At 37.7% G+C, this 18,215-nt stretch overlaps 1 protein-coding gene across 2 annotated transcripts in view; it reads right to left on the bottom strand.

Moving 5' to 3' along the window:
• Positions 1-532: 532 nt before the first annotated feature.
• The window catches only part of Nost (Nostrin), a 214,535-nt gene continuing 196,852 nt past the window's right edge, over positions 533-18,215 (bottom strand). For both annotated transcript variants that reach the window (XM_083132385.1, XM_083132383.1), the window contains exons 8-13: positions 17,842-18,006; positions 12,542-12,694; positions 11,197-11,349; positions 9,306-9,417; positions 4,118-4,273; positions 533-875 (exon numbers count right to left, since the gene is read on the bottom strand). In XM_083132385.1, the coding sequence (XP_082988511.1) occupies positions 769-875; positions 4,118-4,273; positions 9,306-9,417; positions 11,197-11,349; positions 12,542-12,694; positions 17,842-18,006 (846 nt within the window). In that variant the 3' untranslated portion in view covers positions 533-768. The remainder of the gene's footprint in view (positions 876-4,117; positions 4,274-9,305; positions 9,418-11,196; positions 11,350-12,541; positions 12,695-17,841; positions 18,007-18,215) is intronic.

The following is an 18,215-nucleotide window of genomic DNA, read 5'->3' as shown; positions in this document are numbered from 1 at the left end:
GTCTTTCAAAGTTTGTGATAATTGTAATAAAACATGTATTTAAATAATTTTATATTTCATATTCTACCAAATTAACATTCTTTACAGAATCATTCTGACTTCCATGCTGTTACACATAAATCAAAAGCATAATAAAACTAACTGAATACTGTTGTAATACAATTTGCAAGCTGTTCTACACACCAGACATAACATTTTGGCACAACTATATAAGTTTCTTTCAATAAAAAATATCCCCCCATCCACTGCTCAATAGGATAGTAATTAAAAAAACTGTGTACAAACATGTTACTATTAGCAGCAACCAGTCAGATCTTAAAGATGTATTGGGTACACAAATATAACATTTTTTTTTACAGAATGGAAGACAAATTTAGTATAAACCATATCTTACATTGTACACAAAGTAGATATATTTACAAAGCAGTGCACAAAATCCCTTACGTAACAAACTTTTGAGCAAGCCAGGGCAAATATTAAGTCACACAGCATGCATCTTAAAAACAACATGTTTACTGTAATTGGTCCACCAAATAACCGTATCTGCAACACGAGACTTTGATGCCTTGGAAAACAAGCTATGCACAAGTCAACTTCCACATACACATAGGTAGATAGATATATGTAGTCTCCTCCTATGGTTATATCTTTCGGAAAAATCTTGTCTCATTGAATTATTAGAAGCAACTGAATATCTTCCATTGCAGGAATCCTCACTCTCTTCTTGCAACACTACGATGAAGTTATTGTGAATTTGCCAACAAACTATCACTTTATTTCTTCAACGTATGTTGCAGGAAATATACCGACAACGCCGTTCAGTTCGCCCAGCCACCAACCATCTGCCTGTTTATCGTGGATGTTGATAACGTCCCCTGTAGAAGGAAGAGAATAAGTTAGTCAACATTTATCGGACATATTTTTAGATTCATGATGGATGCTGCAAACGCAGTTTAAGTATTACCTACGTGAAGTTTCATGTTTCAGCATTACACAATTTGATAGTTTTTGCAATAAATTTTGAATGCCCAGTGCCTTCATTCACTAAGGGGATGACGTCTGAAGCAGAGATGGTACCATGGCTTTGCTGGCTTGCGTAGTCTGCAGTGCGAAGTGGTGTTTATCCTCTAAGTTATGCCATAACAAGTTAACTAGCCCTATACCGGGAGGGAGGTTGAGCGGGGCACTGCATTTTTTCATGGTGTGCGATTTTTTGAAGGACAGGGTGCCAACTTGGGTGCACCTGTCCATTGTCCAGGTTCAGCCCTGGTTTCTGTTGGATGATGGCATGGGTTTCTTTGATGTTCTTTTATGACAGAGCCAGTTGGGTGAAGTGTGGATGTGAAGGAGATGGAGTGGTTTGTGGTTCTGTGAAAGGCCTGATCCTGGTGTGTCTTTTTTGGCATCTTTTATGTGTTCATTGATCCATTCTTGAACAGTGTGGATGGTTCTGCCGATGTAACTGTCGTGGCCTTGTAGACACCAGGGGACGCAAGTTTCGGTAGGTAGTATCTCTTGATATTTGGTACGGCTCTTCTGATTTGGGATATGGGTTTGTGTGCCAGTCTGATATTAAAGGGTTTCAGGGCCTTGGATATTTACCTGAATTGGGGTGGATAAGCGATCCATTTGGGTTTGCGATTTTGATTCAGTTATCTGTCTCATGGGTATCAGAACTGGGTTTCTGGTTTTTGCACACCACATGAGCTGGTGCTCAGTGTAACCGTTGTTAATCCAATTTCAGTGATGCATGCTATTTCATCATGGATGTAGTCTTCTGTGCAGCTGTGTGTGAAGTCTCTTTTTTGTAGGTCATCCATACACCAGCAGCTTTCTGTTGGGGGGGGGGGGGTTGGATTTTGCATGGATGTACTGGGTGCCTGGTTTTCTGTATATGGAGGTGATGAATTTGTCTTGGTTTCATCGGATGCTGAGGTGGCAATTTTTTTCCTTTTTAACGGTGAATTTTATGATGGGGTGTATGTTGTTGAGGGCAATTAGGAGAAAGTTTAGGTCTTTGTCCTGGTTGTAAATGACTAGGGTGTCATCAGCATATCTTCTGTATCTTATGTGTGCAAACTCTGGCTGGGTGAGTATTGATTTCTCTGCTGCATGTAGTACAATGTTGGACAGGGGTGCAGAAAGTGGGTTTCCCCCATCCCTAGGCCCTGTGTTTGGTGGAACAAACTGTCTTCGAACTGGAAATATTTGTGGATGAGGGTGCAGATTTTATTGATCACGAATGGGGTGTGCCATTGCTGTGGAGCCACGTTCTGGTAGAGTAGAGTGCAAAGCTGATTGTAATCAACGATGTCTATGCTGGCTAGCTTACAGTTGTTAGCTTTGAGACACTCGACTCTACCAGAACGTGGCTCCACAGCAATGGAACCCCCCCATTCGTGACCGATGAAATCTGCACCCTCACCCACAAATATTTCCAGTACGAAGACAGTTTATTCCACCAAACACAGGGCCTAGCGATGGGCAACCCTCTTTCTGCCCCCCTATCCAACATTGTACTCCATGCAGAGAAATCAATACTCACCCAGCCAGAGTTTGCACACATAAGATACAGAAGATATGCTGATGACACCCTAGTCATTTACAACCAGGACAAAGACCTAAACTTTCTCCTAATTGCCCTCAACAACATACACCCCATCATAAAATTCACCGTTAAAAAGGAAAAAAATTGCCACCTCAGCATCCGATGAAACCAAGACAAATTCATCACCTCCATATACAGAAAACCAGGCACCCAGTACATCCATGCAAAATCCAACCCCCCCCCCCCCAACAGAAAGCTGCTGGTGTATGGATGACCTACAAAAAAGAGACTTCACACACAGCTGCACAGAAGACTACATCCATGATGAAATAGCATGCATCACTGAAATTGGACTAAGCAATGGTTACACCAAGCACCAGCTAGCCATCCATGTGGTGTGCAAAAAACCAGAAACCCAGCTCGGATATCCATGACACAGATAACTGAATGAAAATCGCAAACCCAAATGGATCGCTTATCCACCCAATTCAGGTAAATATCCAAGGCCCTTAAACCCTTTAATATCAGACTGGCACACAAACCCATGTCCCAAATCAGAAGAACCGTACCAAATTTCAAGAGATACTACCTACCCAAACTTCCATGCCCTGGTGTCTACAAGGCCCTATGCCAATGACACAACAGTTACATCGGCAGAACCATCCGCACTATTCAAGAATGGATTGATGAAAACATAAAAGATGCCAACAAAGACACACCAGGATCAGGCCTTTCACGGCACCACAAACCACTTCACATTCACACTTCACCCAACTGACTCTGTCATAAGAGAACATCAAAGAAACCCATGCCATCATCTAAAAGGAACCAGCACTGAACCTAGACAACGGACAGGCACACCCAACTTGGCATACTGTCCTTCAAAAAATCCAGTCCTCCCGCTTGACCTCCCTCCATCAATGCAACAAACAGCCTAACCACCACCTAAGAATTGAAAGCCAGGAAACACACACCAGTGCCACCAAACTGGAGAAAATGCTAACAAAGAAGTGACACGCTACCATCTCCACTCCAGATGCCGTACCCTTAGTGAATGAAGTGAACACAGTGAGCCTTCAAAATGAATCTGAAAAACTATCCAATTGTGCAACGTGGGAACACGAAATTTGACGTAGGTAATACAAGTGAATAAAACCTCTAGAAAAATGCCTTATTGTAATAACTGTAATAATGATAACAACAAAGTAGCAGTTATACGTATCAAGTTGCTCCTTGTCCCAGTGTGGGGTTACTTTTTCGTGGCTCACTCTGTATGATGATACATTGATGCCTGACCCGTATTTGAACCTGAGACCTCTGGTTTTGTGGTGAATTATGCTGACCACTTCACCATGTACATAGGCTGACAGAGGGAACTTTTCCAACAATGTCACTATATAAAGTGACTTCGAAGCTCACCCACCCTGTATTCAATGGGTACCAGAACAAGGGGTGAGACTTAAGTCAGGAGGGGACTAGAGGCAGATGGAACATGGTGCTGATTACATTACCTCCACAAATGCAGAGATAGGGCCCACCTTCCGTGGCAAGTGTTTTTTTCGTACTCACCAGGCTGCAAAGTTAACTCGTCATAGAGGTTGGCTTCATATCCATAAAGAGCTCTGCACTGTCCAACTGATGGAGGCGTTTCCACACATTCAGATATTACTGGGTATGTTACACTGCTTTGATAATCTCTCTCGCTGCCCTGACTTGAAAATTCATCTGAAATAATAATACACTTATGTTAATATCCCTTCATAGTGCACTAATGTCAAACATATCCCTACACGAGACACTAAACATAAAAGCAAATAAACACTTCACATTTATCATTATCATCTTGTTCACAAATATTGAGAAAAAGAATGACGAAGAGAAGATGTAAACTATCAACTAAAATATTGTGGAATTACGAATTTGTTTTAACAGGTGATAGATGTACTTATTGCTAAAAGTTTCTGTGTATGTGCTTGGAACACACCACATGCCATATATTTATATATTGTTTTCCCTTTCTTTTTACTCTTGAAGTTCATTTGCATTATTTTTAAGATTAAAACAATAAATTGCATAATAATTCTTAAAGCTTTCCTGGCGGTGAATGATGATGTTTTCTTGGGTTATCAACCAGGTGATTTCCAGATAGGCTTTTGAGAGCTAATGCTCTCTCATCTTCAGGGATTCAAGTTACTTTCAAGATCTAATGTCACTCTCATTTTCAGGGATTGAAGTCACTTTCGAGAGCTGACATCATATCTTCAGGGATTGATGTCACTTTTGAGAGCTAATGTCACACTCATCTTTAGGGATTCAAGTTACTTTCGAGATCTAATGTCACTCACATCTTCAGGGACTGGAGTCACTTTCGAGATCTAACGTCAGTCTCATCTTCAGAGATTGAAGTCACTCGCAAAAACTCCGAAACCTACCTGGAAATCACCTGGTTGATATCCTGAGAAAACCTCTCCATCAATAAATTACATACTCCCTCTGTCCCATTATTATAGTCCGGTATGCCAAAATGGTGACTTTTTATTTATGTTCTTTTGGATACTTGATCGGCCAATTTGAACTGATCCTTGAGTAATAACGTTGTATGACTCATTCCCGTGTTTCATTTTCTTCTTCTGTATACATAAATGTCACAGTTTGCCTATGGGACAACAAACAAAAGTGTACCGGACAATAATTATGGGACAGAGGGAGTAGTATTTTTGAGTTGCCGAGGGAGAATTTTTTAAAAAAACTATGCTTTGTTGCACCAAGTTAAACAGTTGTGAAAAATTAGGTGTAATTTGCATTTGTATTTTCTATTGCTTTCCTGCATCGTAAAAATAAGGATGATTAAATTATAGCACAACCAGACCCAATGAAATGCCCAGGAGAACCCTGGCTTCGGATTACCCTATGCTGACTATTCTACCAGTGGGTTACAACAAGAGCCTGTAAAAATTCGCTTCAAGGCTATTATTATTTATTCTAAAAGAGTAGCTGAATACTAAACCATCAAATTACCAAGCAGTTACTGTAACACTTTTAATGTGAAGACACTAGTTTACATAGGATATTTTTTTTTTTACTACTAAAAAAAAAACATTGTCTGCCTCAAATTATATCGTTCCCAATTTACATAATAGCTATTTAACTTTTGAACATTCACAATAAGGTGAATTTTGTAGTTATTACCATGACTTTGTTATTTTTCTTATGATAAAAAGTAGTGCAGCACTTTTACATGTATTAAGACATATAATTTCACAAGACATACACTACTCAATAATGATTGGAAATAATTCCGTGTGGTCTACATAGCTTCTATACTGTAACACTTTTATAAAGACAGCAGCTACTAGATGCAAAGATAAAAACATCTGAAGTCCTATACGACACAATGAACTATGATCATTACAGCATGATGGGATATGGAGAATATGAGAAGGTAAGTTGGATCAAACAGTTCCTGCCTCTGCAGGGTAATTCTCACTGGAAACCCAATTCTTTTATTTTTACGGTTGTTCCAAGCATTTCAACCTTGTTTTTGATGATGTGGAAACTCTGAGAGTATGTTCTAAAATGTTACTTCAAAAAACATCTTTTCATGGTTGTAACAGCTGTGAACTATAGAAGAATTCAACAATGCAACATCAAGTGTTAATCACCTTTATTTGTAACTTTTACCTCGTTTTCATCCATGTGCATTTAACCCTTTTCCCCTTTCCTGATGATGAACATGAGTGGGTTTGAAAATTTGGAAGTAAAGGGTTTTCCAATAAGAATATGATTTTGAAATGAACTGGCAACTATGCTTCAAATGTTATAACCGTCACTAGTTGTCATTTGTGTTTAGTATACTGTGACAATTCATCATGGTTAAATACACGCTTCAAGAACGTGGTTATTATCCAAAAATTCTATGAAAATAGATGTTCTTTTGAAACTTGAAACTGATCATAATTATCATTAAAAATTATCTTCTCAGATGAAGCTCATTTCGGGTTAAGTGGATATGTTAACAAACAAAATTGTCGCTTTTGGTGTGAAAACAATTCACAAGATATACACAAGAAGCCCTTGCATCTGCAAAAGGTCACTGTATGGTATGGTGTGGTTTGTGGCATGATGGCATCATTGGATCATTTTTTTTTTTCCAAAACGAGGTAGGAGATGCAGTTACAGTGACTGGTGAGCGGTGCCGATCAATGTTAACAGATTTTTTGTGGCCAAATTTAGATGAAATTGATTTGGAGGACATGTGGTTCCAACAAGACGGTGCCACATGTCACACTGCTAATGCCGCTATCGACGTATTGGTGAAAGGATAATTTCAAGAAATGCAACTGTTAGTTGGCCTCCAAGAACTTATGATTTAACTCCTTTAGATTGCTTTCTGTGGGGTTATTTGAAATCTACATATAGTCTATGCAAACAGACCACAAACCCTTGATCATTAAGATTGAACATTGACACTGCATTCGTGACATTAGACCCATGTTATTGCACAAAGGCATCAAAAATTGGGTTCATCGAATTCACTCGTGTGCACGAAGTCAAGGTGGACACTTAAATCATGTGTTATTCAAAACATAATGTAATAAACTATGCTTCAAAATAATATAAAAAGTTTGGTTTATCTGAAATCGTTTTTATCTTATTTCATTGTAAAATCATATCATTCTTATTGGAAAACCCTATATTTAAAAGGTACATGTCTAGACAATAGTCATTTTATATTTTTATGTCACATTCTCTTGAGAAATTTCCACAAATAATTTTGAAAGCCAGAATTCGCAATTTACAGAATCTCAATATCCTTCCCAGTCTTCCAGTATGTAACAAGAAGTTAACTTACTTTTAACAGGGAATTATATTATTATTATTATTATTATTATGTTCTTTTATTAAAGCCCCGGTATTCTACTATCCGTGACAAGAATAATGAGCCCTCTGTTTACGTGCTTGTAAAATTGTTCTCCGTAGGTGGAAAGAAGTCAAATATACCTCATTGGAAAGCTTCAAGTATCTATTTTTTAGTAAGCATCATCTGAAAATTATTCTTCGTTGCAATTTCTTATTGTAATGAAAAATTCGCTAAAAAGTGTAGTTTTTCTTCCATTTTGCAAGAACGGGGTTCTTAACATCATACAGTTAGTTGATAATCTACTATAGATATGATATTGACATTTTTTGTCACCTCTGTGGAAAAAGTCAAATGCAGATCTTCACTAGATTCTTCAAAAATTGAAATTTTAGGCAAACGTGCAATCTTGAAATGCATAATTGCAAATTCAATGAAATTGTAAAAATCATTTTATATGACATTATGTGATCCAAATGCACAGATAGGCTAATCAGGACTGGGCCTCAGTTTAAAGTGTGATCCATACCACTGTAGAATGTGACTCCACCAGGTATCAAACCCATTACTCCTTGATTACAAGGTGACGACAATACCACTATGCCATCGGGAAGGCCCTTAAATAACTTACACGTTCAACTCTCAAGTAAAGGGAACAAACGTACACATAATCTAGACGATCCACTATTTGAAACCAATATTACTTAAACTAAAACATGCCCTATCCTTTGGAAATCTCTTTTGTTTATACAGGGTGATACGTTTGAGATGTCAGAAAAAGAAACCATTATATACAGGAGGTTAATGTAAGTACATATCTCTGAGCAGTTTGCTGTAATGTAAGCAGAAAGGATGTAAGTTTCGAATGAGTGGAGGTTTACAGACTTCAGCCACGTGACGGCGCTAGTGTGCTGTTGTGGCGAGGACACCATCTTTGTCTAGCACCACACGACTGAAGTATGTAAACCTCTTCTCATTCGAAACTTACATCCTTTCTGCTTACATTACAACAAACTGCTCAGAGATATGTACTTACATTAACCTCCTGTATATAATGGTTTCTTGTTTGACATCTCGAACAGATCACCCTGTATATCCACAAACAAATATTATTCTAATTATTTTCAATGTATTGGTGAGTACATTGCAAAGTACCAGCTTATGGTTAATCAAGGTTGATGATTCTTCATCCACTTAAGGCTTGGATGGATCTTTGGCCGAAGCCAGGGCAATGTTTCTCAAATTTTCCTCTCCTTTAAAAAAAAATGCTATGATATTCCAAAATCTGAAGAATTACATATGCTTCAAGATGTGTTTTGCTTTTGCAGTTTTCTAGATATTATCAATAGTTTAATAGACTCACATAGTCATGAAACTATTGAGAATACGTAGACAACATGAAGATTCATGTGAATGTTCTTGAAGGAATTCTTAGCTGATGTAATTTTTCAGATTATCATTGGGTGTTACAAATCTCGTAAGTTTAAAATCAGTGTGTGTTCATTCTGGATGTAAACATGTTTTTTGACATATCATCATCATCCTTTGCTGTTTCCTGCCTCTGACTGGGTTGGTTTGTTGACATGTCTGGGATAAAAATTTTAGCCCAAGCCAGAACCCATATGTATATTTGCTTTGATAAGTTCTTCCACGCTTAAGTATCTTTCATTTATTTTACTTCACTTTTCTGCCATTAGTCTAATGAGGAAAATGAACGATGCTCAGAAGAATCTTTCCGATGGCACAGTGGTAACTTTGTCACCTTGTAATCAAGAAGTCCCACTTTTCATACCTCGTGGAGGCACATAATGGTTGGATGTCATTGTTAGCCTGATGTTAGCACATATTAATGAAAAATTAACATATCGGCACCGTGCACAGCATCTTCCCTCCACTTACCAAAGTCACTATCAGGCTGCACTGAGTTCCCGTCTGCTGCTCCACGATCTGTCCAATCAGGCGAGTCTCCTCCCAGCTGGTCAAAACTCTCCTGCCGTACCCACTGAGGAACCTAGAAATAGAACCATAAAAATTACAATAATAAATGAATTAGAGCAAGACGATTTTAGCACCAATACTTGAAATTGAAGTAACTGAAAGTTGCTCAAATTATTTGTTAATATTAGTGTGTAAGTATTCCACTCTTAATTATATGCACCAATTTACCAAGAATTTTGCTTTAAAATATTCAAGAATTATTGTATGACTACCATGCTAAAGGTCCCAGGTTCGATCCCCGGCCGGTTCAAATCCAGGAATTTTTCTAATGGAAGCGGCTCCGGCGCCCACCCAGCGTCGAATGACATGGGTACCTGGGGGGTAAAGGCAGTCAGGGGCGTGATGCTGATCACATCACCCCACTCATGCCAGAAAAGTATTGTCCTGCATTGGTAAATAAATTCCAACCAATGCATCGACTTAGCCGTAAAATATATACAGGATATGCAAATATGTAATTAATTACCACTATTGAGTAGCAGAATAATCAGACACATACCACAAAGCCAGAGCTAAAAAGTTTGAACCCTAGCCAGGTATATGTGTGTATCACTACATATAATGCCACCCTGACATCTCTCTGCACTTCAATCCCTGAAGATGAGAGTGACGTTAGCTCTCGAAAGCTCGGAACCCTATCCAGAAATCACCTGGCTGATATCCCGAGAAAACTTCTTCATCATTCGCCGCGAGGAAAGCTTCAAGAATTACTACACGTGTATTACTGTGTTTGCACCATCACCGTTCATCATTCATCCTCATCGTTGTGATTAACCCAAGATGTAGAAAGAACAAAAACACAATGGAATAGAGTTAACACCACTAAGCTGATTTGCATTAAAAAAAAGTACAAAACCTGTGAGAGTAGTTGTTATATACAGTGGGATCCATGAGTATTACCATGCAAATTGTCCATCACCATGTTTGTGCACTTTATTTGACCCAGTAAGAACTTCAAGTATTAAAACTCAAAACAAGCTGTTGACAACTTCTGCACCAGCATACATAAAAATCCAACGCTTTAAAACACACAGGATGTAAGAGAAAAATTAATGAAAATAGGCATGGACAATTTGCACGGTAATACTCATGGATCCCACTGTACACTTGAATAGAGCAGATACTCTCTTGAATCACTTGAATATAAAATAATAAGGATTATAAATGAATGAATTGGGCAAATCCACATCCTCAACCTTACATTACCAGAGGACTTTAGGGGTCGGCTCTTAAACCAGAAACTACTTTTTAAAATTTATTTGAAATAAATGGGCTATGTGAATTTTGCTTGTGCATTTACAACAACAGTTACAGATGTATTGGTTTAGTAAAATTATTAGCAGATGCCATTTTTAGCTGATCATTACTAGAATAGTGAAATATCTAAATCTAGAGACATTTTGGAGTGAACCAGTATTTGGTGTGGCTGTACTATTTTATTATACTGTTATAACAATGCCTTTATCATACAATTTCCTAAGAACAAAAAGTTTACACTTCTAAAATGGTTAAGCCATAATTACTGACTGAGTGCAGTTGAAAGAACTGAAAATATGATCAAGAGTAATCCAAGTTTCACTTACATTGGTGAGCTGAAATGTAGGAAAAGAATGTTCCAAAGATCGCACACCTTTGAGTTCAAAATCCAGAATAGTAATGGTTTTCCTCCATTTCGGCTCACTAATGTAAGTGAAACTTAGACTATTTTTTGATAAAAAGTGAGCTACGAGTACCTATTGCAAGAAAAACGTAGATATGATAACTACTAAAAAGGTATTTGGGAATTACTAACCTTAAGAATACTTTGCTGCAAGCCCTGGCGATCCCTCGACACTTGTATGTGTGGAGCCAGAGGGTGGCTGGCACGGCTCCGGCCGTCAACTTCCGACAGAGCATTTTGTACTTTGTACCTTGCTGCTTCCAAGTAGGTTAGCATTGAGCGCATCTGCAATGACGGTAAAAGAACATCTTGTGAAAATTGACTTCTTGTATTTTTAACAGCAAGTTCTCTGACATTATAGATAAATGACTGCAAATAACATCTTGTTTATGATTTGATAAGTGAATTACAGAAATAATTAGTAAATTTTCTCGACAGAGACAGACAAACACACACACACACACACACCCCGAGTGCACATTGTATAAAGGTAAATTCTGAAAACATAGTCATTTCCACATGATATCGCCGTACAATACTGATCAGTGTTCACAGCATGTACAGAATATTAATGTGAGCAACTTTTCTTAAGATCACATCAAACCTTTGGCCTATGCCAGCAGTCATTTTTGAAAATTCTTCTCATTCTGAAAAATTGCATCTCTTGAGAACTACTTCAACACTGTGGGTCAAATGTCATGATTGGAATATATTATTCACAAGTGAAATTGATGATAGTAACTTTTGATCCACCCTGTAGAACATTCAAGTGAATATTCGTGTGATTTAACAAGACATTTGAAAAGTGGATCTCTTGTCTGAAAAGAGTTTACAGTGAAAAATAATTGACATTGTTTGATTGATTGATTGATTTGGTGTTTTAAGTCCACTTTACGCACAGTAAGACTAATCGGGACTGGACCTACAGTTTAAAGTGGGATCCAAACCACTATGTGCCTCCACCGGGTTCGAACCCGGGACCCCTTGATTACAAGGCAACGACAGTACCACTGCGCCATCTGGTAGGCAATAATTGACATTGTATTGTCTGAATTAGACATTAATTTGTTCCCCCAACTTCCTTGGACCTGGTGATGAAAAACGAGAAATTTGTGAAACATTACTTGTTAAAAAATAATCCACATGCTGTTCATAAACATATAGAATTATAATTAAGGTTCAGTTTATATATTGTGTGACATATATCGTTACTGGCCTTATCTGTCTTATTGCGCAACTCTTCTAATATGGAGGAAGATATGTTGTCTAAATTATTGTCAATTTACTGAAAACAAATCTGAATGATGAAGAAGGTATTAGCATGACCTACCATTGCTTGCTGCCAGAAAAAAAAAACACTGCTACTGTGAGAATGAAGCATATGTTACTTAGGAAAAGAAAACAACAGAAAACTCTTGTTTGCATGTGTGAGAAATGATAGTCAAGATTTAACTTCCTACCAGTATGGGAGACTTACATGATGCAACTTGTCGCTGACGTTCTGCTGTGACTCCTCACCACCAAATGTCGGAGTCTGTTGCAATGCCCGTGCCAAATTCTCAACTCCTTGCTTGCCTCGTCTTTCTCTATCCAGATCCTGGCGGATTAACTGGAGTAATTTTAACAAAGCCTGAAATAGGTTGTAAAAAAGTGTAACGTAATTATATGCAACAGAAAGAAGAAAAAATTGATAAGATTACACGGTGTACATGAAGTGTCTGACACATTTCAATTATTAATAAATCAGAAACTAATGAAGATACAAATAAACTGTGTCAATGATAGATAGAAAAGTCAAAACGCTGTATGTCCTGTATCAGTACATATTATGGATGCGTGCGACTTACTCACTATCATATATAAGCATAAAATCAAAATTATGCCTATATGACAAAGCTTTGTGGATTTCCGTAAAGCCAACTTCTTGACCTGAAGAAGGGGGCAGTTGCCACCGAAATGTAGTCTTTGACAAGTATATACTCACTGTACGTAAGTAAATAACAAATTTTGATTTTATGCTTGTATCAGTACATTTCTATGTGTGTTCCTTTTGTTGCATGGAGAATGTCAAGGTAACCCGGCACAACCCCATTGGTTCTCGCGGGATATGTGCCAGACATTGCTTTTAGGCAAAAGTGCGACAAAAGGAGCACATATACAAGTGTACTGATATATGATATGATTTATTTCATTCCGGTGACCTTTGTACAGTGGTTGTTTTCGACCCATTAGATTACAGTTTATAATTATTTTCAAATAGGTCCACGTATGGAGATATTATACATAACATTTAAAAGCAATGAATACATTATAACTGATTTGATTAAGGATTCTTGGAGTTCTCCTTGTTCTTGCTAATGTTAGCTACAGGGTACGTTTACATTAATTTACATACATATAATAGATAAAATCAATACATACATATACATGTCCTAGGAGTTCATTCAAGATGTGACAATTTGCAATTTATTGTCAGGTACTCTTTAACAGAATAAAAACAATGATCTAGTAGGTATTTTTTTTACATGCTTTTTAAATGAGGTAGCTGATTGTAGTGGTTTTATGTCACTTGGAAAGTTATTGAAACAGTGAACAAGTCACGTATTTTGATCCTTTCTCAAATAATGTGGTGGTGTGTGATGGTATCGTGAGGTTGCTGCCATTCCTTGTATAATATTTATGTGAGGAGTTGTTACATTTGAAGGAATTGTTTAAGTCTGTTTTTACATACATCAGCAGATGAAGTATATACAGGCATGGTGAGGGTAATATGCCTAAGTTTTTAAACAGTCTTCTGCAGGGTGTATTTCTCTTAGCTCCTGCTATTATTCTGACAATTTTCTTTTGCAGCACAAAAATTTTATTACTATTAGTGGAATTTTCCCAGAAGATTATACCGTATGCTAATAAAGATTAGAACATGGTGAAATATAGTATTTCAATGTTTCTTAAGTTTGATATTGACTTCAGTGTACTAATGGCAAATATAATTTTGCAGAAGGGTAATCTATGTGTGGGTTCCATTTTAAGCTTTCCTAATACAGGACATAAAACTTTTTGAGTTTGTCTATCGATCATTGCCACCAGTTTATTTGTATTTTCATTAGTTTCTAATTTATTAATAATTTAAATATGGCAGACACTTTGTGTACACCCTGTATATCTTTTTAATTCTCAACTTTTCTCTAATTGCTCTAACTGATTGGAGTAAACTTTTCTTAAGCATGAAAAAAGAATTATTTACTATAAGAACTGTTTAAATTGGGATCAATAAGCAGAAATATATAATATGCAAACTGCTGCTAAATGGAGCATTTTTAGATTGCGATCTAGTTGTACAGTCCCAGAGTGTGATGGTATGATAAAGTATGAGAAAAAAATACAATCAAAAGAGGAATTATGGGACAAGTCAAGAGTTTCTACCGGGTATTGAATCCAGAATACCTTGACTACAAGGTGATGATGTTACCACTACACCATACACTATAATTTTTTGTATTGTAAAACTTCAGAAAACTTGGAAATGCCTATCTCCACAGATATGATGCCTAACTTTAGACTGCTTAAATGCTGGAAGAATCCAGAAAAAACAATTTTGGGGGAATGAACGATTGACATTGAAACAATATTTTGGTAATGTTTGGAAAATAACAGTAAAGTCACTTGAATGTGGAGGAAAAATTAACAAAAAATCGTTGACCAAATGCCACTCTATATAATTCAATGAGTTTAGAATATAATCATTCAAATAAACAAAAATAATACGTTAATTACATTGTGGAAATAATTGTATTATCTTTGTCCAGTCTTCAACTGCACTCAAGTTACTACAGGTATTGGACAAAATAATGGAAACACGAGTCAGAAGTGGGACATATTTTCAATGTGCCTGGTAATACTGAGCACGGCGGAAATCAACCTTTTCTTGTTTGTTGCAGGTAGTATGGACTGTGCACTGACAGTGGAGTGAGGCAGTGTGATAGTGGACGTTGTTCAGGTCTAGTGAGTGACCAGTATAGCCGACCTGACAGAGTTTGAAAGAGGTCGAATTGTTGGTGCCCGTTTCACTCTAGCATCTGTGAGCAAAACAGCGAAGTTATGCGGTGTAACACAAGGCACGGTCTCGAAAGTCATGACCGCATACACAGTGCATGGTGAAACAGGGTCTGCTAAGCACAATAGTGGTTGAAAGACGAAGCTGCAGGAAAGGGACCGCCGGGCCTTGAAGCGTATTGTGATGTCACAGAAGAAAACAATGGCCTCCAAAGTGACTACAGAACTTAATCAGCACCTAAACACCCCGTGTCATGCAAAACAGTGAGGTGGGAACTGCATCAAATGGGTATCCATGGGCGTGTTGCTATTGCCAAGTCCCTAATAACTGAGACGAGTGCTCGAAGGTGACGTGCATGATGCAATGACCACAAAACTTGGACGTTGGAGGACTGGAAACATGTCATTTGGTCAGACTAGTCAACCTTTACCCTCTTCCCCACTACTGGACACGTGTTTGTATGGCTAACACCCTCGGCAGCATACGATGTGGACTGTCACCGCCCGACTGTCAAACAAGGTGGCGGCTCTATTATGGTCTGGGGTATTATATCATGGTATTCGGCAGCCCCCTTGTCACATTACACGGTCCGGTCTCATAAGCAGTGTATAGAGAACTCTTGGGTAACCAGATCCACCTAATGGTGCAAACCTTATTTCCAAACCGGAATGCCATATTCCAGGATGATAGTGCCCCCATTCATACTGCTGGCACTGTTCAACAGTGGTTTCCAGAGCATGCTGATGAGGTTCAACATCTTCCCTGGCCCACCCAGTCCCTAGACCTGAATATCATCGAGCCTCTGTGGGCTGTTTTGGAATCCAGGGTTCGGCGTCGATTTCCACCTCCTTCGTCTCTACCTGAGCTGGGGGCTGTGCTGCATGAAGAATGGCTTCAAATTCCACTCACCACCATTCAGGACTTGTATCGGTCTATTCCGTCCCAAATCGAAGTTGTATTGCATGCTAAAGGTGGCCCAACACTGTATTAATACATGATGTTCCGACTTCCACAGGTGTTTCCATTATTTTGTCCAATACCTGCATATTTTTATTTTCCAAACATGAAAAAGCATCGTTCAGATTGTCCTTCATTTTGTTCCCCATAAAATCTTTCATCCGCCTATTTCCAGCACAGAGTCGATGTGGACAATCAGCACCATCTGTTGATCTAGTGTTTATATATCTCCACTCTGTAGAGATCTTTGTACTCAACAGAGTAGAGATTGTACTATCCACTATTATTGTTCCTTGTAATCAAAAGGCATCGGGTTTATTCCCAGCGATGGTACCTTTTTTGTGATTTGAGTTGCCACTTCAAACTGTAAATTCTGTCCTGGTTAGATTCTTTATGGAAAGTGAACCTAATGCTCCACTTCGCCTTTGCCAGATGCCAGCCAAGCCATTTTCAAAAAAACACTATGATAGTTCAAATTTTGAAAAAAAAAAAAATTCATCTGCATAGAATCCCTTCTAGAGCATTCACATGAATTTTCATGTCACTTGCCTAAATATCTGTGATGGAAAATAGGCTTATGTGGCAACAAAACTATTGCAAATATATAGACAACCTGCGAAGATTCATGTGAATACTCCAGAAAGAATTGTGGAGCAGATTTAATTTTTCACAATTTAGAATGTCATGGTTTTTAGAAAATAGCTTGCCTGACATTATCCTTAAACCTTGACAAAGTTCTATTACTCTTGTGCACATCATGAGTAAATAATATTCAGGGAATTGATTCACATGCAGCAAAAATGTGCGAAATATGTAAATACGTACATATTTATTTTCATAAAAATAGGGACTTAAAATTGTAAAAAAAATACCTTTTTAATAAGATGAGACACTGCACGAGCTACATAAAATACAGCCTCAGCATTGTAACTACTCTCGTGACTATCTTGAAGAGAAACCAGACGCAAATCCCATACGCATGCCGCAAAATCGTTGCTTCTGGCATGCAACTAATAGCAAAGGTGGGGTTAGAAGTGGGCTGCTTGACTTGGGACTGACTCTCTTCCAACATTGCCAAAATAATGTTTTAACAACCAGGAGTCGATGCTTGAGCCCTCATTCTTTATTATTGACAACAATTGTAAATAAACAAGAATTTTAAGTGGTTTACAATAGCAAAAGCAAACCGTTGGGAGGTGTAAAATTTAAAAGTAAATAAATAACTAAAAAGTCAATTAGAAAATTATTGTTCGGTGGACAGAAAACTTGTAATTAACGCAATTTTTGGAGTATAAAAAGTAGTAAATATTTGTTTGTTTAACGTCGCTTCGGACTTTGTCAGTTATTTGCAAGAATTTCACCCAACTCTTTCAGTCACACACGGGCATGTAGTTATTGTGCAAGTATTATGTATATGTTGAGAAATGTTCTGAAATATGGAAATAATATTTAAAAATATGTAAAATATGAACCAATAACTAATACATGCACAAATATGGAAGATAAAAACTGAATTTTTTGGGTCTACACACCATGATGCACAAAGATAATACAAAAGTTCATATATAAATATGTATTTATATATAAATCCGCTCCTTTATTAATATTAATGGCTCAAAAACAAAATTTTAAAACACTACTACATTTAGAAATGTTGACAAAATGTGTCCCGGTTACCAGTTTCACCTTGTACTATTTACATTTCCTCCCAAATTTTCCTCTACAGAAAGGAAAATATCTGCAGAGCAGATGAAATGCAACCTTACCTGTCTTCTCCGGTCTCTGTTCATAGCCAGCGTGACATGCTCGGCATAGAAATCTGGCAGAAGCTGCTCTGAGAGTGGTTCACCCGTGCCTTTGATTGTGATCACTGTTTGGATATCTCGAGCCACATCACAGCCCTGTACAGGTTCCTGCAGCCTATCCGAACTCTGAAAAACAATCGTTATTGGAGAAGTATTCTAACAGGAAAAATCATAAACCAATTAAAGAAGAACAAAGTTGTTATCTTTTAGATTGGTTAGCAATCCTTAACTCCAAAGATGTCATTGGGAGCACACTGAGTGCTGAACTTAGGATTTCGGTACCCTTGACCCTCTGTACCCCCTAGAGAAAGTGAAATATCTGGCATGGCTTATGA

This window comes from Lepisma saccharinum, chromosome 12 (assembly GCF_977018435.1).
Source record: "Lepisma saccharinum chromosome 12, izLepSacc3.1, whole genome shotgun sequence".
Classification (NCBI taxonomy): Eukaryota; Metazoa; Arthropoda; class Insecta; order Zygentoma; family Lepismatidae; genus Lepisma; species Lepisma saccharinum.
Note: the sequence above shows the minus strand (reverse complement) of the source record. Positions and strands in the feature narration are given on the sequence as shown.